This window comes from Corticium candelabrum, chromosome 22 (genome assembly GCF_963422355.1).
Source record: "Corticium candelabrum chromosome 22, ooCorCand1.1, whole genome shotgun sequence".
In the NCBI taxonomy this organism is placed as follows: Eukaryota; Metazoa; Porifera; class Homoscleromorpha; order Homosclerophorida; family Plakinidae; genus Corticium; species Corticium candelabrum.
The window spans coordinates 2,959,274-2,984,929 of record NC_085106.1 but is presented as its reverse complement, the minus strand read 5'-3'; the positions used below and the strand labels follow the sequence as shown (position 1 = coordinate 2,984,929).

The window sequence follows — 25,656 nt, the reverse complement described above, 5'->3', positions numbered from 1 at the left end:
TGCAACATTTTCCAAGCTGCAGACCTGCCATACAGATACATCCAAATTCTTCATCAATTCTGTGTGTAACAACATGCTGTTATTAATACTCACAGTCAACTGAATTTCATGAATCTTCCAAACTACTTCGGTGAAAATATCATCAATACCATTGTGTCCATCTGCTGCACTCACTTCCATAAAAAGACACCCATTTTTTTCAGCAAATTCTTTAGCTACATTAGCAGACACTTGCCGCTGGTGAATAAGATCACATTTATTACCAACCAGTGCAAAGACACCGTCTGAACAATGGCTGCCTCGTCTTCGTCGTTTCCTTAACCTCTGGATAATTTCTTGTGCTTGGTTATAGCTGCATTTATCAGTAATAGAATATATAACAATAAACCCATCACTAGTAATCTCATAACGATCTGCAATTGTGGAGACAGATTCCTGCAATAATCACCACTTTTAGTTTCAACCAATTTGTCACATAGATAAAGAATGTTGTTGCCCAGATGGCTGCTCTGCTGTATCCAAAATCTCCAGTTTGCAAGGCTCTTGGTCAACAGAAAAATATTTCACGTATATGTCTTCTGAAACATTTAGTTAAGCCCCATACAGTAACCAATGAGCATGCAGTACAAGAACAAGACTCACCTAGTGCTAGATCATAGTCCCACAGGAATCGATGACTGATGAATCGGACAGTCAAAGCTAGATCAGTTACATTTCTTTTGAGATGTGTGTGTGTGTGTGTGTGTGTGTGTGTGTGTGTGTGTGTGTGTGTGTGTGTGTGTGTGTGTGTGTGTGTGTGTGTGTGTGTGTGTGTGCTTGTGCTCAGGAAGAGAAGACTAGGCTAAAGTGGCTAGGCCACGTAGCCAGGGTGGAACCTCATCGTATTTCAAGGCAACTGCTGAATTGCAAGTTTTGAAGAACGTAAACGTTCAGTAGGCGGCCAGAAGCTGAGATGGGTCGATGTTGTGATGGGAGATTGAAGAAATGTAATCTCAACAAAGAATAGATGCACATGCATTGCCAACATCGTGCTAAGTGGAGATTGGTAGTGGATGCTGTAATTACAGAGTTGAATGAGGAAGCTGAGGAAATGGGAAAGATGGAAAAGATAAGAGGAAGGAAAGAAATGGGGGAAGCAAGTATCAGATCAGACCGACCTATAGTCTATACTCAACCTGGTTGCACTTTTACAGAACAAACAAGGCATGTCTTGTCAATCACCAACAACAGAATTTAAACATGCAGCAGCTCAAGAGAGCCTCTTTTGTTGTCACAGCCACCAAAACTTTAATTATAGACAACAAGGTTATGGAAATCATACGAAGTTCTGCAATCAAAATCCGAACAGAGTCCAGACAATAAATTTAGGGACACTAAAAAGTCCTGGGAAGTGACCTAACAATGTGGCCTAGCTGCACTGGCACTTACTCAAGTGAAGGCAGAACATGGATGGATAGTGCGTGTGCATTCCAATTAATAATTTAAATAGAAATAAAACATACCCTACATGCAGTCACACACCAGGCATCGTCTTCCCAGCATATTTCAGCAGAGGTATATAGTGGGTGAAAAACGAAAACCCAACACTATGCGCCTATTAGATTTGTGTATAGCACAGCCTAAACCAAACTTGATAATTTTCGTATATTCTTACCAACAAGACTTATAGAATTGCTTTCATCTCAATATTAATAACGTGCAGTTCTCCTGGTGAAAATTGACTGAAAAGAGTGTACCGGTTAATGTTAGCTTAGCTTTACTCGGGACTAGTCTAGACCTATAATTTTGTTGTTGTTGTTGTTGTTGTTGTTGTTGTTGATGATGATGTTCTATTTAGACCAGGTATTCTGTGTGTGACATAGCAAATTATCTAGCTCCACCTAGCTTTCATGTTTGTATGTATAAATAATTAATCTCACCAGCAGCCCTACAGTGCCCAAAGGCAGTCAAGAAAGATATACAGAAAAAGCAGAGCCTAGAAGAAGGAAATCAAAATCAGAGCATTCTTCTAGTGTCTTCTAATTAAATCAACTGTGCTTCTAATGCAGCAAGTCGATCACATGCAACGGTATTGCATGGTCACTGCATGGACTGGAGTCAAAACGCACTCTGTACCTGGTGGTTACTGAGTGGCCATGGATGTGTAAACATGTGCAAGCTAGGCTGCCTCTAGCTAGTTATTACCTGACTTCCCCACACCTCCTTGACCCAACATCCTCACCCTGAACGTCTTCGCAAATACAGACTGCTCTTTTCTGCGCTTCATCGACGTTCCACTCGCCAACCCTGTAAACGGGCTTCCGCAAACGGCCTGTTTTCTTTCCCGACGACTCCGCGGAGAAAGCGGCGGAGAGTCCTGCACACTAGCACGAGAAACCCCAGATGACATCTGTCCAAGTCCGGGCAGACGTATTTCACTCCTAGACTCCTTCTTCTCTCCCCGAACTCCACGAACCACGGGAGCAAACAAACTGGCACTAATTCTTCGACAAATAGACTGTAGCGGTCGCACAACGCGTGATCTACCATTGGATTCATCCTTTGCCACCTCTATAAGCTTGTCCAACGTCACACATCAGTTGTTGTCTAACTACTAGCGAAAACACCAACTGAAAGCGCCCACTGCTGACAAAAACTGCTAAAAACGTAGCAACGCAACGCCCACATATGCTAGTGTATTTATAGAGACAGATAGGTATGACACCGACAAGCTTGAAACCCGCATCTCTTGCAGTCACTCAAACGTCAGATACGAACGCAATAATAACTCTATTGCTATTAGTGATAAAATGAAACACATAGGGAATTTAATTCCTAGCACAAAATGGCCGCCATGCTCTAAATCACGCATGATACATACACAAAAGTTCAGACAAACATGGACTCAGTTGCCTTTCAAGTTACCAATCAGCATGTCGACCAGTTGTACAGGCTTATCTGAAACTAGAAACAGATTTCTGTGATCTTGGATAGCAAAGCCTTCATCCACAACAAAATCTGTCTGAAAACAATTGCTCTGCATTACCAAGATGACCTAATATGTTATCTAGTAGGAACATACCAATTTGGTCAGATGTTGATAGTAGTTGCTTACATTGAGAAGACCAATAGGTGACTTGCTTTGATTCAGCTGGCGCCTGAGCAGCACAAGAAAACACACCAATAACACAAAGTACTGCACAAAGTACTGAGTAGATCATTCGCATGCACTCTTGTGTATATATTCCAAATAAAGGCACACACATACTACAAGATTGCCACTTATCTAAAACTGATGAGTCTCAGGCTAGACTGAAATAACTATCTAAGATACACAACTGGAAGCCAATCCCCTAGCTATCAAAACCAAACCATACATAGCATGGAGGTAAGAGAATGCAAATACGCAGTAACAAGTAACTAAACCTGTTGTGCTTTACATTTGTTACATAGATGTATGTAGAGTGTGATACCTGATAACAAGATACCAATGCACCTACAGTAGAATCAACAATGACCAGAGTACCCTGCATCATTCTCTTGCACGTCAAGAAAGCATAATACAGTGTACTCAACATACTGTATATGCCAGACATGAGACAGTCACATGGCAACCAGCAAATTACTGTTAACTAGTCTCAGGCAGCAGCAGAAAGGGGTCTGGCCAGACTAACTCCTAACTTTCAGTATCATTTTGTATGTGAGACAATGTGACTAATTGACATTTTTTTGCAGCCCCAGTCTACACATAGCTGGTAAAAGTCAGCATGCAAAAACACCAAAATATACTACCCTACAGATCCTATTTTTTATCGAATAAAGCTATTTTCAAGACTTTTGTTCTAGTGAAACTACTGTTTTGTAAAGAAAATAGTTTTTTTCCACCTTGAAGAACTTTCTGTATACAAGAGTTTCTTTTTGTACATGCGCTTTTTTTATTATACATGCTCTGCTGGTAAGATTCCCACAGAAGAAGAGAAATACGTCTCTTGTAAAGTTTGGGTTTGTTAGTCAATGCAAAATGCGTACACCAAAGCTAATGAGGTACAGTGAATCATTGGTGACGAAGATGACAGAAGACAAATAAAGATTAATTAAAATACACTGAAGGTGCACCTCGGAAAGAACTTGATTCATTAAAAATATAAAGATTTCAGTGTCCTCGAAAAAAGCTGATTCAATAAATAATAGGATCAGTAGAATATCTGTACATAAATTGTCAACAACTTACTACCGTACTGTTCTGTGTTTTGACTTACAGAACTAGAACTTCAAAGAACTCATCTAAAGTGCCAAAGCCACCCGGTAAAGCAATGAACCCATCACTCTGTTCAGAAAAATAACAATAATTAATACTTGACAAATCAATTCACGAATTGATTAATTATTAAATAAAATACTACTTTCATCTTAATCTGTAATCTTGTAAGAACGGTTGCAAGGAGAGGTCAGCCTCTCAGAAATGTATTTGCCAAATTTTCTGTATGTGGTTACAAGTTTATCAAGCTACGTCATGACTCAATCACCTATAAAACTACTTGGCAACCTCATACCATACCAATACTATTCGTCTTTTTTAAAATGATAACAATCTCAAGTATAGTCATCTCTGGCATCAACTGTGTTCTTCATGTGTGCAGGCACCAATTGTTTCTTTGTGTAACCCAACTGACAGCAAAACTACTGCAACAACCTTACACATTACTAAGATTCTACAAACACCTACTGCCTTCTGTGTACAAGACGTGGCCATTTGAATATATGTGTCCAGAGAAAGGAAATGTGTTTTATCGTAAATAAGATTAGGTATAAAACGAGAGATTGTTGGAGTAGTTCAAACTGGGCAAATGTGAAATCTATAGCAAACTAAAAGTCACAAGTCTAGGAGTTGCGAATAACCATTCAATAAACACAATGCACTTTTGGTGACATTGAAGTTAACTATAGAAGCAAACTGGCTGCTTGGAGCTACAGTAGCTGACAGGAAAACGATTCTGTTTGTGATATTGTCAAAGAAAACTTTAAAGGACAATTATAAGCATCTTGAAAGATGATACATAACAATCATGAGTCAACGATTGTGGGATAGAAACAAGTATGGTTTCACGCAAACTTGGATAGCATGCTGTCAGCTGAGAAGAGCTCCATAGCAAATATCATCAACCATTCCGAGCACTTGAAAAACAAAATTGAAGACCACCCTAGACTAAAGTCAGTAGTTAGTGTACGGATAAAAGAGATATAATATTAATTTAGTCAACAGAGCACATTTTGCTTTATATCTTAGTATATCCAGACTTTCCTCAATTCATCAACTTGATAGAGACCTTGCCTTTTCAAGCATAATAACTTTCCTAGCAGCGAGATCCTCCACAAGTACTTCCTCACCAATGGCTGTGTGTCCTTCTCCTGTAATAGAAAACATTTCTGTACGTGCACATTCAAGATATTGCATGGAGTCCATGGAAGTGTCCCATAGACAAAAAAAAATGTCCAGATCTCAAGCTCAGATCTCAAGAGTCCAGATGCGCAATGCAAAGTGTATAGCTGTTCTTACTCAGAGCAGTCTAGTATAGTAAATATTTGCTTGTAAAAGTGAGATAAGAGAATTGTTTAGTAAAATAACTACTGGTATATAAATTATTAATACTAAACCATACCCACAAATTCCATGTTACAATACACTGTACTACAGTACTGTACAGTAAGTTACTAACGTGCCACAAATACTCAACAATAATTTTGCTATTAGCATGCTTATACGTAAGCATGTAAGTATTTCCTAGCGACAATGTTTTCTTCACTTCCTGTAAGTGTTCATCACCAGCTACAAAATAAATTCACCATGTCCAAGCATTAATTAACAAGTAGGATGCACTACATACTGCAAAAGATGTGTGAACAAGAGTGAAATGGCACCTTGATGGTGTCTTTCAAGCATTCAAAACAGACGCGTGTGTCGTGTCATATCCTCTAAAACTGGCCACTGTATGAAGAAGACGTGCTTTCAACTGAGAATATAAACGGCTTATATATAATATGAGATATATAAGCAAATGGTAAGTATAATTTTAGTAACTGAGTGAGTGTACAACTGTACGTTTACCCTCATTCTTGCTCGGAACACGAAAAGTAACTTACGTTCAGCAAAGAATTTGGGTAAGATGCCCGTCACTTTACCACCGTGATCCTCCACAGATTTGGCGACAGCACCTAGAAGTCCCAAACTGCTACCGCCGTATATGAGACTACATCTTCGTTCTGCTAACGCTTTCCCAAGCTCTGGAAAGGAATGTACATCGTCAAGGCGTCAACTACTAGGGCTCGTTCTTGTTTTCACCTGCCTTTGGCTGCTGTTAGATATTCTGGTCTCACTCCTACCTTTGAGCCTGCAAACACAGTGAAGCAGTAACTTGCCATTCGATCGCGTACATAAATCTCCCGGATTAGAGTCTACTGTCTTCATGTGCATCACGTGATTACCTCCTGTCTTCTGTACACTGTACATGTAGCACTGCGTAGTCTAGGGCGCTAGAAATCTTCAGAAATTCGTTTCTTAAATTAATGAGTCAACTGTTTACTATGACAGAAGAGGACTCGCCGTCGCTGTCGTCAACTGACTACGACCAGCTAACAGGAAAAGAGGAGAAACTGCAGGACACAGTTTTTGGGAAGGTGTGCTTGTTTCTGTTACTTTTGAAGTGAAGAAATACTTCCAAATTTTGCAGGCCAAGAGGCTGGCAGTTCTAGACAAAACAGAATGGGCTTTCCTCGTGCTGTCTACTGTCAGCATTCTAGCAGTCGGTACCATGACTATCTACAAGATTGTAGAAGCTGCCCGCGACATCCCGTCGTCCGAAAGTGAAGAAGACAGACTTCGGGATTTGTTCTTTGCTATAACTTTGTTTGTCAATCTTGGTAATTGCCAATCAAATATCCTAACTAAATTTTTAGTATCTTAATTAAGCAGCTAAGCTGGCTTATCTATAAATAATAATGGCAATTATAGTGAAATATTAGTTAATATATGCAGGACTGAAGATTGAGTTGAAATATGGTGGGAAAAGGTAGGCAGGCAGTTTGTATTGGGAATTGTTAATATTAAAGGGTCGACACACTGTAAGTCCAACACACATCAAAAACAAGTACTGTACTGTACAGTTTTGACGTATGTATTTAGCAATTCTGAAACAAAAAGTATTCAGTTGCAAAACTATTGAAGTTCCATGAATCTAATTTTCTATAAGTACTGTAAAGTTGCCAGAAAAGTCACCGCCTAATTAAACTCGATTCTGTACAAGTCGTGGCTACCATTTGAGGGAGGTTTTATTTGAGGGTGGCTTTTAGTTTGCCTTTCAGCTCAGTCTATTCTTATTGCACAAGAATACTTTCTTGAATTATGCCACAGCTTCTAGATGCTCCTCTTGGTGTCTAGAATTTTATGATGACAGAATTGATTCCACTATGCACACACGCCCTACTATGTCAAGCCTGCCAAGTGCATGAAATAAGTGACCTTATATTATGGCTACTGCCACTACTACTAGCACAAATTACCCTGAAAGAAGAAATTCATGTCATTTGTGTGATGGCAGCTCATCATGCAATTAAATTGATGGAGTGAGATTAACTCACAAATTGGTTAGGTTGGACTTGTTATCACACAAATTTTAATTCGACACTAATAGCTATGTGTTCTGAAATTGCCTAATCTTATTCCCACACAATTTTCTTCTTTCGGGGTATTATAACAAGTTCCTAGGCAAATGGGATACAGTCAGACCTCGTAATTTGGACACCCGATAATCTGAAATCCTCAATTTCTGACTAATAGAGGCAGTAACCCCACTGTCCTTACATTTTGGTATGTTTTCCTGTCAAGCAAATAGAAAGTAACTGTACCTTGTCATGATAAAATGTTGTTATGAATAAGAGGGTGGAGGTTGAAAGTGAAAGTGACCTTCATCTTCCTGCATATTCTTATAAATAATCTAGACTGCCTGAAAAACTGCTTGGCTTGGGTGTTGCAATGCCAAAATGTGAATTACAAGTACTGTAGCAGAACATCTGGAGTTAGAGCACACCTTATATGCTCACTACCTAACCTTTCTGCGATCTCTTTGGTTTCAAGCTTCCACTTTCTGTCCAGAAATTGCAAGTTTCTCTACTGCGTTTAGACCGTTGCATTAATGCTGTCCGCTAAACTGCAGTATGCTACTGTTGCTTACTCCTACACAGGAGAGATTACTTGCTTGTGTCAAGAGCAATCTAGCCCTCAAGATGTTCCACATTCAATGGTATCCTTGTGTGCCTGCAGTGCAAACATTCGTAACCTCATGCTGCACTCCTATTGTATGATAACTTACTTACTCACCATAGCTGATATTGTCATATACATTAGTATAATTATTCCAGTAAGTGCTACCTTGGTAGTCTTCAGCTAAGAAACCTATTATTCTCATTCTCGTGTAGATTACAGACCCATATGTGTGACGGATGTTTGTTGTAAAGAAAAATGTGATTTGACATTTAAAGTAAATCCGTCTTCATGATAATTTATTGAATAGATGAAGACCGGGATTTATTTTCAGTAATTAAAAGTAACTTTTAAGCAAACGTGCTTACTGTGACAAACACATAAACAGACACACGATTGCAGGTTGGATAAATAATCACTAATGAAACACGCTAGAGTACAGTGTTCCAGCCATATGCTGATCTATTGTAATGGCATGAAACAAATGAGCAAGACATAAGCAGACACCTTCATTTGGTTAGGGCATTGAACTTCTTGAGATATGACTTATTCTACTTGGTTAAGAAATACATGTAAAGTGATAGATTGGTGACATAATACTCAATGGGTATGGGTGAGAATAATCAAATATGAACAATTTTTGTTCTTGTATAAAGAGAATTCTTCACTAAATTTGTACATTGTAATTCAAGAGTTACAGTCAGACCAGTCAATCAGTGTAGATGGCAGACAGACAGACAGACAAACGGACGGATGGACAGAGATGTTTTTGAATAGGTTAGTTTCATGCTTCTAATGTAGCTAATCCAAGGGTTTTTTTAGGATTTCTTATGTTCTATGCTTGGCATGGAGTCATCAGAGAAAGGGAATTTGAACTGTGGGCATTTATTGCTGCAGTGATCATCATAGGTGCCTACATATTCTGGAATTTCTTCATTACAAAAAAGACAATCATAAAAATTGTATTTCTGGTTATCCGAGTTGTGTATGAGTGATAAACGTTAAATGCCTTAATTATAGGTAAGACTATCTGTGTTTGGTGTGGGAGCTATTCCTATCGTCATTCTTGCATATGTGGTATCAAAAGAGTTTCGTTGGCTGGAGTTCCGAATTGTTGGAGCCGACCCAATTCTCCAGAGTTAATCCACTGTTGGTTTGACTATGAGTAATTGCTGCAGTTATTGTTCCTTATCTATTACAGAAATGTTTCGATCATACAGTCGATGTACCACACTCATCCTGTTTGACTTACAAATTGCTGTACATCAGTGTCTTTCGAGCATAACGGTCGTGGGGAATTTATTTTTGCTATGCTTTTGTAGGCTAGTCTCCTCATATTTGTCTATCATCCACTGCTAAATGCACTTTTGGCTGAAAAAATTCTCTTACCTATCCTTGTGCTTCTGACTCTCATCATGGCAATCGATGTCTTCATTGGGGTAAGTTAATTGAAAAGCACTCACACACATATGATTGCAAGCATTTGTTATGTGATACATCAACTTGGGTGCTGCCACCAATTATTTGATTAATTAAAATAGTGCATGTCTCCATGCAACCCTTATTTGACATGTTGAGAAACATTCGAGCATGCAGGCAACACTCTTTTGATCTCCAGATAGTCACTGAAACAAGATGGATGATTTGGGCGTGGGGAATCTTCGCTCTTCTTGAGCCAATTTACATAGCCTTGAAGTGTGTTCATGTAAGTCAATGCATCGACTCTCTGAAAATATCGAATATTACTATTGTATGTATTTGACGGCAGCTGGGCTTCGAATGGAACTCAGGCATTGATCATATGTTGGCTGGTGTTGTCTACGCCATCGGTAAGATATATAAATAGTACCTATTGCAAAACTAGAGGGCAATCAACATCACGTGACTCTTGCAGCTGCAGTAGCAATCATAGTTCGAGGAGCTCTGGCCTACTACGTTGATCGCTGCTACCAGAATTTTACGTATGGACTAAAAGACCGAGGTTGGACGTTATTGGTATCTTACAAAGAATTTATTTACAATATTGTCTCTTTGATAGCGTTTCCCACGTGACGTCCAGTTGGCGCCACCTAAGAAGCTTCCTACTCTAGACTCTAGACACAGCTGAAATTTTGAATTCTGTTAGCGGTTACATGCTTACTGTTTATAGGAATAGTTGCGCGTCTGCTTGTAGTAAATTGTGTTTTTTCATTACAAACAGCCCAGCATGCTCGTGCCTCGGAATCCTGGTGTTACCACCTGCGGGGGTTGACTCATTCCCGATGTGTACATTCCACACTTGTGTACGACCCGACTGCTTCCGGGCTAGCAAAGACATGCGTAGAAACCCATTTAGGAAACGAACGGCAAATCCGAGTCAGGAGACACAACTGGACACGTCATTCGTAGCGTTCCAGCCTGTTTTATTGGACAACCCCCTTTACAGGACAACAGCGGACAGAGAACAGGTTGTCCCAACTTCCCCGGCACAACCCGAACAAGTAATGGACCAGCGGCACGACGAAAAGGCGGATCCGGACTACGATTTCGTCGCTGACGAGGGAGCACGAAGTTCAGCGCCGTCTAACGCCGCATACACTCCGTCGTTCAATCCAGTTTACGGTCAGCCTCCAACTGGAACGCCTCTTCGGCAGGTTAGATATCAGGAGCTGTTAGACAGTTTACACATGCGGTTGCCACGTTGTCATCTTGAAAATGCTCTCCCAGGAAACGGCTGGTAGTGCAGTACACAGGAAACGCTGGTGCTGCAGTACACAGTAACCACCGTTTTGCAGTATACTTTCAGCGTTACGTTCTCCAGTTTCGCCGTACCCGAAAGCATTTTCCCGCCAGAGGGTACTATAGCGTTGCGACTTACATTTGTAATTGTTATTGTTGTGCGTGCCATTACCGAATGAGAACGCTTTCTCTAATGCATAACTAAAGCCATACGATTAGTTGGAATGTTTATATAGCCGCCGCAATCTCAGCACGAGGGAGGGGACGATGTGCCGAGCAGTCCGTGTCCGCCGTACGTCAGTGTCCGTCCGCTTCCCCCCGACAGTGAAAGACCGTCTAAACGTCAGCAGAGCAATACAGCGGGCAGTTTACCCCGTAATGACTATGATACTTGTATGCCAGAGAATGCTGGCACAGACATATGGTCACCTCAACGAGGCGACATGAGAGATTCCGTGACGACGTCGATGCGATATCGTTCAGGAAACACGAAGGAAAGTGACAATATGCTATACGATACTTCCGTCAAACGAAGGTTGTGATAGGCAAATCGATGCTATTATAGACACATATAACGGATAGTTTTCGTTCCCCGCATGCCCGTAGGTCCGCCATTTTGTATCATCAATGGGATAACGACCAAAGATGGCGGTGGAGATGTGTCTACATATCGCTAGTAATTCTCTTCTTGACGAGTGCTGGAGGAATAGGTTTGGCAGTGAAACTGCAGATGGAAGGTTGCAGCTGTGTCACAGACCCGAGTGAGTGCGCTGTGTACATGCAATTTGCTTCTTGCAGCCTAAGTGTATTCTTTACTACAGTACAAGGAGGAGTACAAAGTCCAAGACAAGAGCAGCCAACTACTGCAGCTCTAAGGTCGAGTTCTCTGCAGCAACAGGTCTGTACAAAGTATACTGTATCAAATTTAAGCTAATGAAATCAAGCAGAGATGTCAAGAATGTGTTTAATGTATGGAATTGTATATGTTTAGTAATTATATCTTGCTTGAGAATACCGCCATGTGTATGTCTAGCAGGAAGGCTGCGTATGCACATTTTAGTGCCTTGTTTGGGTTGTTTGGTGACTATGCCTAGTAGTGTATGGGTACCCTTGCTTTTACTGTTGGAGATCAGATATCAAAATATTTCAGTGACATCTTTCTAATCTGGTGTGGAAAGTCAGTCTAGTTGATTGAGAAAACAGATTCTGCAAAGTAAACATAGACAATCAGATTCCTTTAGGAACTGATTGTCTATGTCTACTTTTTGTGCAGCAAGGATTGCATTTTAGGACACTAATCAATCTCCAATTCAGTTGATAATGAACAAGACTGCAGAATCAGTTTTTGGATGTAACAGTTCATATGTGTCTGACATCAGTTGCACTGTAGTCACTGTTCATTCATACCCTTCCAAGAAGTGAACTAAAATCAGAGAGTTAGGAGTTATCTCAACTTTAGCATAAATATCATAGGAACAAGAAGAAAAATAGCCCTGTCCCCGCCATCAAGCAGATAATCATAAGAGGCAGCAGTAGAAGTCAACACTAATCTGATAGAGGTGTTATTCTGGTGGACCCAATAAGTCATCATAACATTGTGGGCTCTACATCACTCCTCAGGAATGCTGACCAGTTACCACCAGTACTGTACAATGTAGCAGGGAAGGCACTAAAGAGGGAAAGCACTAAAGAGGGAAAGCACAGCATTTATGTGGCAAGTTTACTTGCCTCCTAGTTCCAAACTTTCCTCAAGCTATGCTGAGAGTGGGCATGCAAGATTTGCCTGTTGCATATTTGTTAGACCATGAAGTTACATTTGCATGATGAAGGGTCAAAGAACTCTTCTTGAGTCTTTTGGAAGCAGTTCCATGAATTGCAATGTATTGGTTCGTTGTCTGTAGACTCAAGTGAGGTTGTTAGCTAGAAGAAAGGTAAGGAAGGACTGGCACAGAAGGTTCCTTCATGGCAGGTTGGATGACTCAGTATCCTCGGTTGCTCCTGACAACTGGAAAGTTTGTGGTTTGAGGTGCTCATTATCAGACAAATATCAGACAAACCAACTAAGTTGTACTGGTACTTGGTCAAGGAGGAGTGCACACTTCTTAGAAAAGATGTTATCGAAATACACAGCAGCATGCACCAGACAAGCAGTTGCTTGTGAAATAGCAAGAGTAAGAGCTGAGAATGATAAGGGAATTCAGTAAGTGTTTCAAAGAGGAATGTGCCTTAAAAGGATTTGATTGGTGCACTCAAGATAACATACAATCTGGCCAAGAAAGAACTTCCACTTAGAGCCATGCCCCTTGAGGTTGGACTGTGCCATCCAGTCACATTTAGGGCTAATTAAAGAATGTTATGCTGGTTGTCTAGCATGTCACATTGTGATTACATAAGGCACATTTGTGACCATTTTAAGTGGAAATCCAGGAAATTTTATCTCCCCATGAGAGATGAGAGCCTTTTTTCCAATGTAAGTTGCAACACAACTGACTGATGCAACTCCTTGGCAACTGTAACCATGAATCAAACTAAGTCACTACAATCAGATTATAGAGGTAACAATTTTTCTTGTTTTCTAATACATTTATCCCAGACAAATACACTCCAACATCATTACTGATTATAAGGAAGATAATTTCATCCAGAATTTTATTAGTCAGGATAAGTAACTCTGCCTTGTTTGTTATTTTGTCTCTGAAGGTGGACACAATTAATTTGACATTAAATGAGAGAATAAATCAACTTGGTAGCATTCTTGCTGGACAAGATGTTCAGGTATTTGTACAACAACGACATGTGCTGACACTGTGGAAATAACGCATTCCACATCTCATAGGTTGTTGATGCTCTTGCTCTTATTAATTCAGTCAACAAAAGCCTGAACATGCAAGTAAGTGCCCAATCTGCTCTGTCAGACAGTGACTAGGTAGTCTATGTTGTTCCAGATTCAGGAGCTCGGGTCTGTGGTTGGTCCTCGTGGTCCAGCTGGTCCAGCAGGACCACAGGGAAAACCAGGAGTAAATGGATCGAGAGGTCTACCTGGAATTTCCAACTGCCAGTCAAGAAGAGAGATATGTTCCTCACAAACTACTGTTTCACGAAAGTGCACTACGGGTACTTTGGCCCCCACTTTGGCAAGTATTGCATCTCAGCCATACACAGCCTGCATAAGCGTGGGCATGCTATACACACACACACACACACACACACACACACACACACACACACACACACACACACACACACACACACACACACACACCTACAAAATAATGTGATCTCAATTACAGGGATATGTTATTTCTGGGATGACATGCAGTCCTAATACTATGGAGGCAACTGCAACTTTGGAAGTTACCAGTGTAAATAAGGAGACTGCTTACGTCTGTCAGTGCTCACTGCCCCAAATAACCGAAAAACCAAGCAATAAAGTGGAGTGTACCCTTCACTTGTGGGAGTGCAAAACGGGCTCATAGACCAATTTCAACCATCTCGTGTACATATTGTGAAGGAATAGACTGTGTTAATAGCTGAACAAACCTTGGCTGCACATGAAGAAATGTCAGAAACAGGGTATGACCGTTTGTAAATATATTGTGTCAAATTATTTAACTGGAGTAGTAACGTTATGAAAGATGTAGTGGTAGTTACTTGTTTTCGATATCTACCAATCAGCTTTTCGTGAAAATAGTTCAGTTGGATTTATGTAAGGGAATAACAATTAAACTGTTTCTTGCTTCCTTCAATGTCCACCACCTACCAAGCCGATGTTCTTGACCGACCCCTACTGCCACGAAGCTGCCCGAATGGGCAAAAGCAAGAGCGTTGACAAAGCCAATCTAAAACAAGATCAGAAAGTTGGACAACACCAAGACTATAAATACAGGTAAAGTCATTGTTTCTGAAAAGTGAGGGTTGTAAAATTTCTCAACCCTGGAATTCCCTGAATCTGGCTAATTGGGGCACTTTTGTTCTTGTTGATTGGAATCCCATATTCCAACTTGGGATCACTAAGTTGGTGATGTGACTTCCATATAATGAGTGTGATATCTGTTCAAGAATGTCTAATAATGACCCATTCTACTAGTAGTCAAAACAATCCTATGAGAATGGGTGTTTCAAAGCATTTCAGAGAAGCTCCAGCCATGTGGTCTCTTGGGGAGACTGGGATACTTCCACATCCTGGACATGTCCATATAATCATCAGTATCTTCTGTGAAAGAATGTTTGGCAAAGCACTGCTGGGGTGAGAACAGATTCTTGTCTAATAGAATGCATACCTTTATGTGTGATTTGCTGCTAATCAAGTAGGGTGTTCTTGTAACAGTCTTCAGATTGCCTCTCCCAGTGCCCCAATTAGCCAGTACCCCAATTAATTAAATGACCTACACTATAACAAACAAACACACATACAATAAATTATTCATTATAGCCTTGTTGTAGTGTTCCAGGTGTCCTTGAACTGATTGCCTCTGCTCCAAGTAGGTACAAGGGAAAGAATGAATTACTTCAATCGCCACAACATTATTATATTCAACCTCCTCCCTCCTGATGAAACATATTGATTAGGCATGCCCTGCCAATTAGTAAGGAAGCATAATGAGTATAAAAGATGTCAAAAATTTTCACTGTGAGAGAGCCTTGCATATGGTAGCAAAGAGATCTCTATTAAGCCACAGTTGATACTGTACAATTTGACACTAGAGCCAATGGCAACATGGCTTGATATATTTGACTCCCTCCCTCTAATGTCCAAACAAAAAACCCTCAATTTTCTGCTTCATCGACATCTTAATAATATCATCTAGACCCTCCCCACCCACAAATCATTAAATGTTATTGTTACTATATATCGTATTTCCGCAAATAGTGTTTCATGCTCAAATAATGCCCCATGGTGACTGTATAACGAAATAATAATGCCCCATGCTCGATTAGTGCCCCACTGGGATAGTATTCAAACCCAGTTATATGCATGCGCGTCTATCAAACTGATGGTGAGATGAAATGAACACCCAGATAGAATCACTGACTGACAATGAAGATTCAGCCTATGCAACAGACCAGGAATACACTCAAAAAGCATACATACCAGTAAGGCTGTTAAGATTAGATTAGGTAGTTTGTTTGGGTTGTTTGTGTAGTGTGTTGCATTGCTGCACACGAACAATGCAACAGTCTTCGTGCTTGCGAAATAATAATGCCCATGTTTCAGAACTATGAAAAATAGTGTCCCATGGTATGAATTGCGGAAATAAGGTATACAGTACAACCCCATAACACTGCAAGAATGAAAGGAAATAAATATCTTACACGACTAACAAACTTATTCTCAGACAATCTCAAAATAATTCCATGCTCTCTGCTAAAACTTGTTTGCCATGTAGGCCTTAATATAAATGCTAAACATAGGTGGGAACACGGTGAACGTATTTTCTACAGAGAGCATGGACATCATTCAGACACAAAAATATCCTAATAATTGAAGTCACTAAAACACATGCATACCATATCTTACTTACCACAGGGTAACTGAATTGTAGCGTTAACGACTTGCACCCATCTCCACACTCCCAAAATTTCACATGACCGTCCGATGAACCTACCAATAAATTCAATCACTACGATATCGTCCTAATAAAAATAGAAGAACCTAACCCGAAGCAACGAAGTCGCTGTTTGGTATTGAAGCTACAGCTGTGATCCATGCTTCGAGACCGTCATCACAGTTAGGCGATCTCTCTTCGATTACACTGTCATCTGTAGCAGCCGATTCTCCAGCTAATGCTCTAAATATCCTCTCACTGGCGTTATCGTTGCTGCTATGTCCATTCTCATCGATTTTATCCTTTTTGTGCCCCCGTTTGTCGGTCCATATGTGTGATCCCCCATGAGCAACCGGTACCAAAGCAGTTGGCTTCTTTTTATACAAGCTCCATAATGCGAGCGACCTAACATAACATCCATGTCCATTGTAGGTCGTTGACAAATATAATTTGTACAAATATGACTGACCCGTCCTGTGACCCCGAAATAAAATGATCCTCATTGATCTGCTTTATACAATCTATTGAGGATCTGAAACCACAAAGTAAGTCTATTCTAGACATTAAATGTGCTATTGTTTACTACAAGTTTGCTTGCGTATGTGTTTGAGTGTGACTGTGTGGTGTGTGTGTGTGTGTGTGTGTGTGTGTGTGTGTGCGCGCGCGCGCGCACGCGTACGCACGCACCTGTGTGTGCGTGTGTGTTGTGAAGCAAGTGCAAGTCGTTCAGATTGCACCTAACAAACATATTGCACCTTCCCACAACAATACAAGCTGTACACTCCATCGAGCATGTAACTATTATTGAAGTTAGAACAGCCAATATTGCTAATTACTGTATCAAACTGCTAACTGGCAGATTCAAACCCATTCATTGATACAATACACTGTCAAACAATATTGTCCAAATCCTTCCTTTAGTGCTGTTTACAATCTGTGAATTTTAGTAAATAAAGACGGTCCTCATACCAACATGTACTTTGCTACTAATACTACACAGACAGACAGACAGACAGACTGACTGACAGACAGACAGATATATGTATTGACAGACAGACAGACTGACAGACAAACAGACAGACAAAAAAAAAGACAAACAGACAGACAGATAGTTTATTCTCATCTAGGCTTTACTTGTACAGATGCTAGGGTTTAAAAAAATACAAACCAGTCCTTGCAAACAAACAACAAAGTCATAGATTAACTATGGACTTGGCCTTGAATGTCGAAATCAAATAACAGACCATCTAGAGCAGATGTAGATACAAGAAAATGAGTTGACGAAGAAAGGTGACAAATGACAATCCAACTGTGAGACAAAGGCGGACTCAGAGCTCAGATAGCAAAGAAAGGTGCGTACACAACCCTGACTGACAGCAGACACCAACTGAAGCCACAAGATGATGGGACAAAGAAATGACGACAAGAGACCATCCAGCTGCGAGACAAAGGCAGACGCTAAGCTCAGAGAGCGGGAAAAGATGCTTGCACAACCTTGACTGACAGCAGACGTCGACAGAAGCCACAAGAAAATGAGTTGACAAAGAAAAGGCAATAAAGACAGACAGACAGACAGACAGACAGACAGACCTCTTAGATCTGGATGTTAATTCCGTTTGCTGAGAACAAGTGGCGCTGCCATTACGACTGGGTGGCTTTGGATTGACTTCAATGGTTACCATTTCACCGTTTGCTTTTTTAGCTTCCTGGGTTCATTCCCTCCAATCTTTGTCGTGGCGTTTCCATGGATTGGAGAATTTAGTGGCTAATATTCTAGTTAGTCCACAAGGTACTGTTGGTCGTGATATTTGCCAAGTGATTCCTCCAGAATCAGATATTCATAACTTGGTTGGTAGTCAGAAATTACAACACGATCTGAAACATACATATTTCCAGTCTTTGGCCGAATCATTGTCAAATGACGCCCCTACTCTTAAAGATTCAGCTCAGTTATGGTCAATTCAAGGCAAAGGAGCAGGTGCTTGGCTTGATGCTATACCCTCCTCATCTGAGTTTGCAATTGAATCCTGTGATTATCGCTTGGCATCCTTGATGAGGATAGGATATACCATGCCTTTCAGTTCTTGGTCCAATTCATGTGATTGTGAAAGGTCTCTTGAATCAGATACGGATGGATACCACTTTCTAACTTGTAAAACTGGTGGTGGCCCTGTTTACACACACAACTCTATAGTGAGAATATGGAGTGCTTGCCTTGGAAGCTTAAACTTACATCATGTAAATGAAGCACAACATCGTTACTGCAATTCAGACAACAGGCCAGACATTACTGTATTGGACTATCAATCTGGAAAAGCACTGATTTAGATGCCTCAACGCACATCCTTGGAGTATTGACATTCTATGCAAGGCTTCTCTGTTTGATGGAGCTGCTGCTCTTCATAGAGAAGAAATCAAAGCCAAAAAGTACTTACGAGAAATTCTACCACAAGGTTCCTCACCATCTGCTGTGCCCCTAGTGTTCAAACACTTTAGTCGATGGGGTGAGAAAGCGCTAAAATATCTAGACGATCTCTCATATCTCTCAAGAGATGAAAGTGGCCGAAAGAATCCTGCCAACTTTAAATTATTTTGGAGACGTCGTCTTTCTGTTGAGCTGCAAAGATGGAATGCTTCAGTAATGTCAAGGGAAGCCTATAACATCCTAGGTGGTCAAAAGCGCAGTTCGGAACTGGACACCTTTCAGTTTTTGTTCATTAGTTAATAAATAGTCATTGTAAAACCCTGTCAGGGTCAACTGTATTGTATCGTGTATTAGACTTTTAGTTAAGAGTTGCGTAGTTTGATTTAGCTTGTAATAGTTCCAATTTATGGAAATATATTTCTTTGAAACACAACGACAGAGGCCATTAATCTTGATGCAGTCAATTTGTTTAACGTGGTCAAACGACTTCCTAGAGGTTCTAGTGCTGGGCCTTCTGGATGGAGGTATGAGCACATCCAAGCTCTTTCAAACAGGCTCATTACTTCTGATCATTTGCATGCTGTGTGTGCAGCTATAGCATCAGGATCTCCGCCAATATCGATCCGGCCACTTCTCTCATCATCTAGATTAAGTGCTCTACCAAAGGCAAATGGGGATGTTCGGCCGATAGCAATTGGGGAAACATGGAGAAGAGTCACTGCTAGAGCTATTTGTTTTCAAAAGCGGAAGGAATTTGCAGACTATTTCACACCCTTACAACATGGTGTTTCAGTTGAAGGAGGTGCAGAGCTATTGATGCAGCAGGTGCAGCTTCTTATGGAAAAACATGAAGACTGGATTCTACTTAAAACTGATGTGAAGAATGCATTTAATTCAGTAAGCCGGTCTCATTTGCTGAACCAAGTGCTTACTACGTTTCCTGATATTTACAATCACGCTGCACTAGTGTACTCTGACATCAACCCACTAATCTATCTTCAGAGATCTCATCCGGTTATTCTCAGCTCTCAAGAAGGTGTGCACCAGGGAGACCCACTTGATCCTGCTTTGTTCTCTATTGCAATGCAACCTATTTTGGAAGATCTACAGTCTCACAACAAAGAAGTAACAATTCTGGCTTACCTGGATGACGTTTATCTCCTTGGCAGCCCTGATCGAGTATTTCATGTCTTTGAAAGGCTGAGATCTGCCTTCAGCGACATTAATCTCATGATTGAGGAGAAGAAGTGTGAGATATATTGTTCCTCATCACCGTTGCTTAACACCATCTCTGAGTCAACTTCCATACCAGCCACAAGTCAAGGATGTAGAATTCTGGGCACACCTATAGGAAGCTCATCGTACATCATCGAATCTTGCTCTGATGTTGCACAATCAGGATCTAATTTGTGTGGTAAGCTGTTGCAGCTGCAAGACCCCCAGTGTGGCATTCTCTTGCTGAGACACTGTCATGTTACTCAGATGAACTTCCTATCACGAACTGTTCCACCTAGACTTTTGGAGTCTGCTGCAGCCATCCATGACACACTGACAAGATCAACGTTCACCAATCTCTTGGGTAGAGGCAATCTAACAGACAGACAGTGGCTTCAAGCAACTTTACCAATACGACATGGAGGATTTGGTCTCACAGCTTTAACATCTACAGCACAATTTGCATTTCTGTCTAGTTGGGTCTCAACCCTGCATACAATAGCAAAATGAATTCCTGATGCTGAGAGATTGCTTGATGAAGTTCAGAATTCACATCATTCAAATAGTTCCATCAGCAAAGATTTGTGCAATGTTTTGCCTCAAAACAAAACTCTCGTAGAAGTTATCAATGACAGGAAACAACTACAACACAAGCTGACTGAGGAATACATGAAATCTCTGTCAAATGGTTTTATTCAGAATTCATCTTCGACTAGAGACCAATCTTGAATGAAGTCCTTGCAAGGCAAAGGTGCAGGAGCGTGGCTCCTGACAGTACCATCATCATCATGGCATGCATTATCTCCGTTCAATTTCCGCTTGGCATCCTTGATGAGACTGCGCTGCCAAATGCCTTTGGCTTCTGGTCAGTGTGACTGTGGGAAAGAATTAGACTCAGATGGATACCACCTAATAACATGTAAGACTGGGGGCGGCCTGGTAATCAGCCATAACAACGTGGTTTCAGCATGGTCAGACTGTTTGAGTCAACTGCAATTACATCATGTAAAAGAACCCAGAGGAAGGTATGTCAATTCTGAAGACAGATCAGACATAGTTGTATTCGATTCGGCATCGGGGATGGATCTTGAATTGGATATTGCTCTAGCGCATCCCTGGAGCAATGAAGTAGAAGGTTTATCAGCTACAACTCAGAGAGCAGCGGCAACCAGAAGAGAAAATCTGAAGATTAAAAAGTACAACCAGGAACTCTTGCCTGGAGGTTTTCGACCAACATTTGTGCCTATAGTCTTCGAACATTTTGGCTGTTGGGGAGAGAAAGCTGAAGACTATTTGAAGAAACTGTCACAGCTATCAAGAGACGAAGACGGAAAGCCAAATGCATCAACCTTCAAGACATACTGGAGATCTGTGTTTTCTGTGTGTCTACAACGATCAAATGCTAGAGTGATTGACAGAAAAATAAAGAAGATTGTTTCAAGAGACAGCAACATAAACATAAATAGTTGTAAGTAGAACCAAGCCCTATTGGCTTGGGTAGTATTTAGTTGCTTTGCTTAGATGGTGTATAATAGTTCAATGTTTGAAAATATATGTATTGACAGACAGACGGACAGACAGACAGACAGACAGTAGTTCATCGACCAGCTGTTCATGTCAAAGTCATTTTGAATAAATGTTTTGCTCCTGTTTGTCACATAGCTTCTTTGTATTCAATCAGGAAAGTATGCAGACAAACTGAAAACCTGACGTTGACATAAAGTCACGTGGTAAAATGAGGTGAAGTACTACAGCATGCACAGAGGAGCTGAATGCATGTGTACTTTACCTGTGACCGTGGAATACCAATTGTGATTCTTCTACAATTTTCCACAGTCGCACTGTCCGATCGTTGCCACCCGATGTGACTGCCCTCTCTCGAACTAAACTGTCAATGCCAGTTATGGCATCCTGGTGACCAAACCTAAATCACATAATGCATAATAACTCATAACATGCGCACACACACACACACACACACACACACACACACACACACACACACACAACCTACAAAGTATCAACATATGCCATTTCGTCTACATTCCATATTTTCACAGCACGATCATGAGAGCAGCTGAATAGCTGATGAGTCGATCTTCGAAATGCCAACCCCTGGCAGTGCAAACACAATGTACTGACAACACATCGTACAAAATGTTCAATAACTAACAGATACTGCATCTCTGTGGCCTTTAAAGACGTGCAACCAATTATTAGTTTCCACACTCCAAATGTTTATAATCTTATCACGCCCACCACTTGCCTACAAAAACAATACACAGTAGTTGTTCAGTAATTCGACAATCTGACTTACCAAAAACTTGCCATCCGAACTGACAGTAAGGCAGAGAACATGATCAACATGGCCATGTGATTCACTTTGTAGAGCTCTTGGTATTACAGTATCCTTCCTGAATGCGTCAAGACTCCCTAGACCAAATGATATGTCATTATTTTATCATTGTTTATATATTGCTTATGTACTTTATAGATACACACTGCTCACGAGCAGTTGTGTGTGTGTGTGTGTGTGTGTGTGTGTGTGTGTGTGTGTGTGTGTGTGTGTGTGTGTGTGTGTGTGTGTGTGTGTGTGTGTGTGTGTGTGTGTGTGTGTGTGTGTGTGTGTGTGTGTGTGTGTGTGTGTGTAACAATGTACCTTATGTATACAATGATAACCTACACTTTATAATAGAGCAGTCCTTTGATCCTGTGTATACAAACTTGTCATCAGGAGTTATTACCATGCATGTAATTGAAAGTCGGTGGCCTCTCATTTGCCGAACACTAGATGAATCAGGCTTGCTATACTGGTCAACATAAACATCTGTGTCAGCTAGATGACAGTCATTGGTACACCATATGTTCTCACCTGTGATGCTATTTTCTTCTGCAGCTTGCCAGCTTGCTTCAACTAAGATAATCAAGCATTATGATTACTCATTATTGCAATAGATAGAAGTGTTGGTGTCACACTGACCACATCTTCCCTTAAATAATGAGCAACAACATCGTGGTCTGGTATGTCATCTTGGGCTTGTTCTCTCTCTGTGGTTTCACAAAAAGATGACTGGATACTTTAACAGACAAACAAACAGACAAACAAACAGACAAACAAACAGACAAACAAATAGACAAACAAACACAAATAAATAAACAAACAAACAAACAAACAGACAGACAAAGAAACAAATGGACAAACAGACAGACAAACAGACAGACAAACACTAACAGACAGACAAACAGAAAGACAAACAAACAGACAAACAAATACACAAACAAAGAAACAAATAAACAAACAAACAGACCAACACACAAACAGACAAATAAACAAACAAATAAACAGACAAACAAATGGACAAACAAATACAAACAAAGAAACAAATACACAAACAGACAGATAAACAAAGAAACAAATGAACAAACAAACAGACAAACAGACAGACAAATACACAAACGAAAACAAATAAACAAACAGACAGACAAACAGACCAACAAACAAACAGACAAATAAACAAACAAACAAACAGACAAACAAATGGACAAACAAACAGACAAACAAAGAAACAAATGAACAAACAAACAAATAGACAAACAAACAGACAAACAAACAAACAGCTCTTTTATTTGTACATAGCAACGGTGCATCAATAGCTCCTTGACTCCATTGATAATTCTATGGTGCAGCTACTAAACTATATAAACCATCATCAGACACTAACAGACAAAAGCATAAACAATCAGTATGTTTACCTCTACAGTCTTAAACCCTGTCCACACTGGCAACTGAATCGCAATTCAACTGAAGTCAATTAGAAATAGTGTGCATTACCTTCACGTATACTAGAAGTGTAGTCGGAACGTCTAACCCTCCTCACTCATCTTCGTTCTCTCTCACCTTATGTCGCTGTATCAACGCTTTAGAACCCACACGTACATTGGATCAGTCACGTGATACCAAAAGAGGCGGAGATATCGTTTTGAAAGTGCAGTGTGGATGCTCGTTATTCCAATTGGATCGTGATCCATTCTGATCTCGTGTGGACATGACTTTAATAGTCCAAAGTGGACTAACCTGAAAGTAGAAATTTGTGCGGGAGAATATTCGTGCGATTTTGTGCGATCGCAAGCCCATCGCACAAAATAAATTCCACATATATTTTTCCCTTGCGCATAATCTTATTGTGCATGGCCTCATTGTCGCACAAATTAATTTCGCACAAGCAGTGATGTTTCTAGAAAAAGCACAATTTTTCTCCCGCACAAATTTCTTCTTTCAGAGTATGTCAGTTAAGTTAGTACTCTCCTGTCTGATATCAAACACATTATGTCTTTTTGTAATGTCTACAGTTCTTGCATAGGCAATGTGTGTTGTATTCTCCTACACTGATTGCAGTTAAATACTGCCGCAGACAGTTTTGTAACCTTCCGCTGTCTTACACATGGGCAGAGCTAGACAATGATTCAAACGGACACAAAAACAGATAGACAAGCCAAGTAAACAAACAAGCAGAAAAACTATAGTAAACAGCTGGACACAGCCGTAACTGATTCAGTAGACAACACAAATTATTATGCATATCAAGTGTACAGTACCCTAACACTTGCTTATACATTTGATATCAATTATGATTATACCAGATTCGAACTGCATGTACCTTTAGCCTGCAGTTCAGCGAGATACTCCTTTGCCAAACGAAGTCTTTTATTCTGTGGTGTCTCTTCATCATCTGATTCATCCTTACGTGTTAGACGCGACCTCTCAGTTTCTCTATGGCCAGGGCCTCTGTGTACGTATACATTACAATCACAAACACACACTGTCATCTTGTATCATCTAAAGCTTACTGAGAAATATCTGAGTCGCTAGAGACCTCCTCGTTCCAAACAGAAGATTTTTTCTTCTGCTGCTGTTTCCTTCCCTGTGATGTCTACCGAGACGCAAATTCAAAAGCAAAGATTTTCATAGATTTTTGCTTAATTCTTATGCCTTAGGTTTCGTTGTTTTTCTTCCTTTAGAACTCTTTCTCTCAAGCTTCTGTTTTCCAGTCTTTTCTCTGAGAAAGAACTCCGACATGCTGTCTTGTGTAACGCGCGTTACCAAATTACCTATACAGGATGCGGTCACGTGGTTATGTGCTTGAGATTAGTATCCCGTATGCTACAAATTTACGGTAAAATGATTATGAATCAGTTGATGATCTAAAATACTTAGCAGCTATCAATACTATAGTAAATAAATTTTATATCTATTAGCCTACTCGGTCACAGTCTAGATTCTTGGCCAAATACAAGTACAGTACACGTCTCAAGTCGTTTCAGTATCACACGACAAACTTCAGTATTTGCATTTTCTGACTTTATTGTGAGTTGGTAACGGTCGATGTAGAAAAACCCGGCTAGAACTAAATCTGTGACGTCACAATACGGCACGCAGTGGAGCATGGCTACCATAGATTTGACCAGCGTACAATGTCTCTACAGTCTACTGTACACACCTAGAACAACTACCATTG

The 25,656-nt window shown here is 40.4% G+C and overlaps 4 protein-coding genes and 1 long non-coding RNA gene across 6 annotated transcripts; 2 read left to right on the top strand and 3 right to left on the bottom strand.

Annotated features, from left to right (window-relative positions):
* Nucleotides 1–2,745: 2,745 nt before the first annotated feature.
* Nucleotides 2,746–6,469, bottom strand: LOC134197811 (uncharacterized). 2 transcript variants are annotated; one of them, XM_062667159.1, is made up of 6 exons: nucleotides 6,324–6,469; nucleotides 6,121–6,261; nucleotides 5,312–5,388; nucleotides 4,239–4,306; nucleotides 3,062–3,137; nucleotides 2,746–2,997 (listed from the first exon to the last, which is right to left on the bottom strand). In XM_062667159.1, the coding sequence occupies exons 1-6, from the start codon at nucleotides 6,397–6,399 to the stop codon at nucleotides 2,944–2,946; spliced, it is 492 nt and encodes a 163-aa protein (XP_062523143.1). In that variant the 5' UTR covers nucleotides 6,400–6,469; the 3' UTR covers nucleotides 2,746–2,943. The 2 variants fall into 2 exon arrangements, with proteins under 2 accessions (XP_062523143.1, XP_062523142.1); XM_062667158.1 differs by having other exon boundaries at nucleotides 2,746–3,001; nucleotides 6,324–6,446.
* Nucleotides 5,546–6,114, bottom strand: LOC134197814 (uncharacterized). Its single transcript, XR_009972699.1, has 2 exons — nucleotides 5,865–6,114; nucleotides 5,546–5,806 (listed from the first exon to the last, which is right to left on the bottom strand). It is a non-coding gene; the product is annotated as an uncharacterized LOC134197814 (long non-coding RNA).
* Nucleotides 6,470–6,521: 52 nt separating the features above from the next.
* LOC134197810 (uncharacterized) lies at nucleotides 6,522–10,459 on the top strand. Its single transcript, XM_062667157.1, has 10 exons — nucleotides 6,522–6,654; nucleotides 6,708–6,897; nucleotides 9,059–9,198; nucleotides 9,257–9,374; nucleotides 9,438–9,496; nucleotides 9,559–9,675; nucleotides 9,855–9,941; nucleotides 10,005–10,065; nucleotides 10,131–10,217; nucleotides 10,275–10,459. Exons 1-10 carry the CDS (start codon nucleotides 6,544–6,546, stop codon nucleotides 10,286–10,288), a joined length of 984 nt encoding a protein of 327 aa, XP_062523141.1. The 5' UTR covers nucleotides 6,522–6,543; the 3' UTR covers nucleotides 10,289–10,459.
* Nucleotides 10,460–10,497: 38 nt separating this feature from the next.
* On the top strand, nucleotides 10,498–14,694 carry LOC134197712 (uncharacterized). Its single transcript, XM_062667058.1, has 8 exons — nucleotides 10,498–10,869; nucleotides 11,191–11,489; nucleotides 11,561–11,715; nucleotides 11,776–11,852; nucleotides 13,655–13,729; nucleotides 13,791–13,844; nucleotides 13,900–14,088; nucleotides 14,245–14,694. The coding sequence occupies exons 1-8, from the start codon at nucleotides 10,498–10,500 to the stop codon at nucleotides 14,428–14,430; spliced, it is 1,407 nt and encodes a 468-aa protein (XP_062523042.1). The 3' UTR covers nucleotides 14,431–14,694.
* LOC134197809 (U3 small nucleolar RNA-interacting protein 2-like) lies at nucleotides 14,531–25,401 on the bottom strand. The gene is made up of 14 exons (XM_062667156.1): nucleotides 25,131–25,401; nucleotides 24,989–25,071; nucleotides 24,799–24,926; nucleotides 23,121–23,188; nucleotides 23,013–23,054; nucleotides 22,824–22,950; nucleotides 22,458–22,573; nucleotides 22,314–22,406; nucleotides 22,155–22,255; nucleotides 21,930–22,064; nucleotides 16,970–17,032; nucleotides 16,613–16,905; nucleotides 16,477–16,556; nucleotides 14,531–14,793 (listed from the first exon to the last, which is right to left on the bottom strand). Exons 1-14 carry the CDS (start codon nucleotides 25,215–25,217, stop codon nucleotides 14,647–14,649), a joined length of 1,563 nt encoding a protein of 520 aa, XP_062523140.1. The 5' UTR covers nucleotides 25,218–25,401; the 3' UTR covers nucleotides 14,531–14,646.
* Between the last annotated feature and the right edge of the window lie 255 nt (nucleotides 25,402–25,656).

Coding starts and splice junctions, on each gene's coding strand:
- LOC134197810 (XM_062667157.1), top strand. CDS start 6,544: ATGAGTCAACTGTTTACTATGACAGAAGAGGACTCGCCGTCGCTGTCG. Junction 9,199..9,256: donor AAAAGACAATCATAAAAATT/GTATTTCTGGTT, acceptor CCTTAATTATAG/GTAAGACTATCTGTGTTTGG. Junction 9,676..9,854: donor CAATCGATGTCTTCATTGGG/GTAAGTTAATTG, acceptor TTTGATCTCCAG/ATAGTCACTGAAACAAGATG.
- LOC134197809 (XM_062667156.1), bottom strand. CDS start 25,217: ATGTCGGAGTTCTTTCTCAGAGAAAAGACTGGAAAACAGAAGCTTGAG. Junction 24,927..24,988: donor AGCGACTCAGATATTTCTCA/GTAAGCTTTAGA, acceptor ATACGTACACAG/AGGCCCTGGCCATAGAGAAA. Junction 22,951..23,012: donor AGAAGAAAATAGCATCACAG/GTGAGAACATAT, acceptor TATGTTGACCAG/TATAGCAAGCCTGATTCATC.
- LOC134197712 (XM_062667058.1), top strand. CDS start 10,498: ATGTGTACATTCCACACTTGTGTACGACCCGACTGCTTCCGGGCTAGC. Junction 11,853..13,654: donor CGAGTTCTCTGCAGCAACAG/GTCTGTACAAAG, acceptor TTGTCTCTGAAG/GTGGACACAATTAATTTGAC. Junction 13,730..13,790: donor TTGCTGGACAAGATGTTCAG/GTATTTGTACAA, acceptor CACATCTCATAG/GTTGTTGATGCTCTTGCTCT.
- LOC134197811 (XM_062667158.1), bottom strand. CDS start 6,399: ATGGCAAGTTACTGCTTCACTGTGTTTGCAGGCTCAAAGGTAGGAGTG. Junction 6,262..6,323: donor ATATCTAACAGCAGCCAAAG/GCAGGTGAAAAC, acceptor ATTCCTTTCCAG/AGCTTGGGAAAGCGTTAGCA. Junction 4,307..5,311: donor AAGTTATTATGCTTGAAAAG/GCAAGGTCTCTA, acceptor TTTTCTGAACAG/AGTGATGGGTTCATTGCTTT.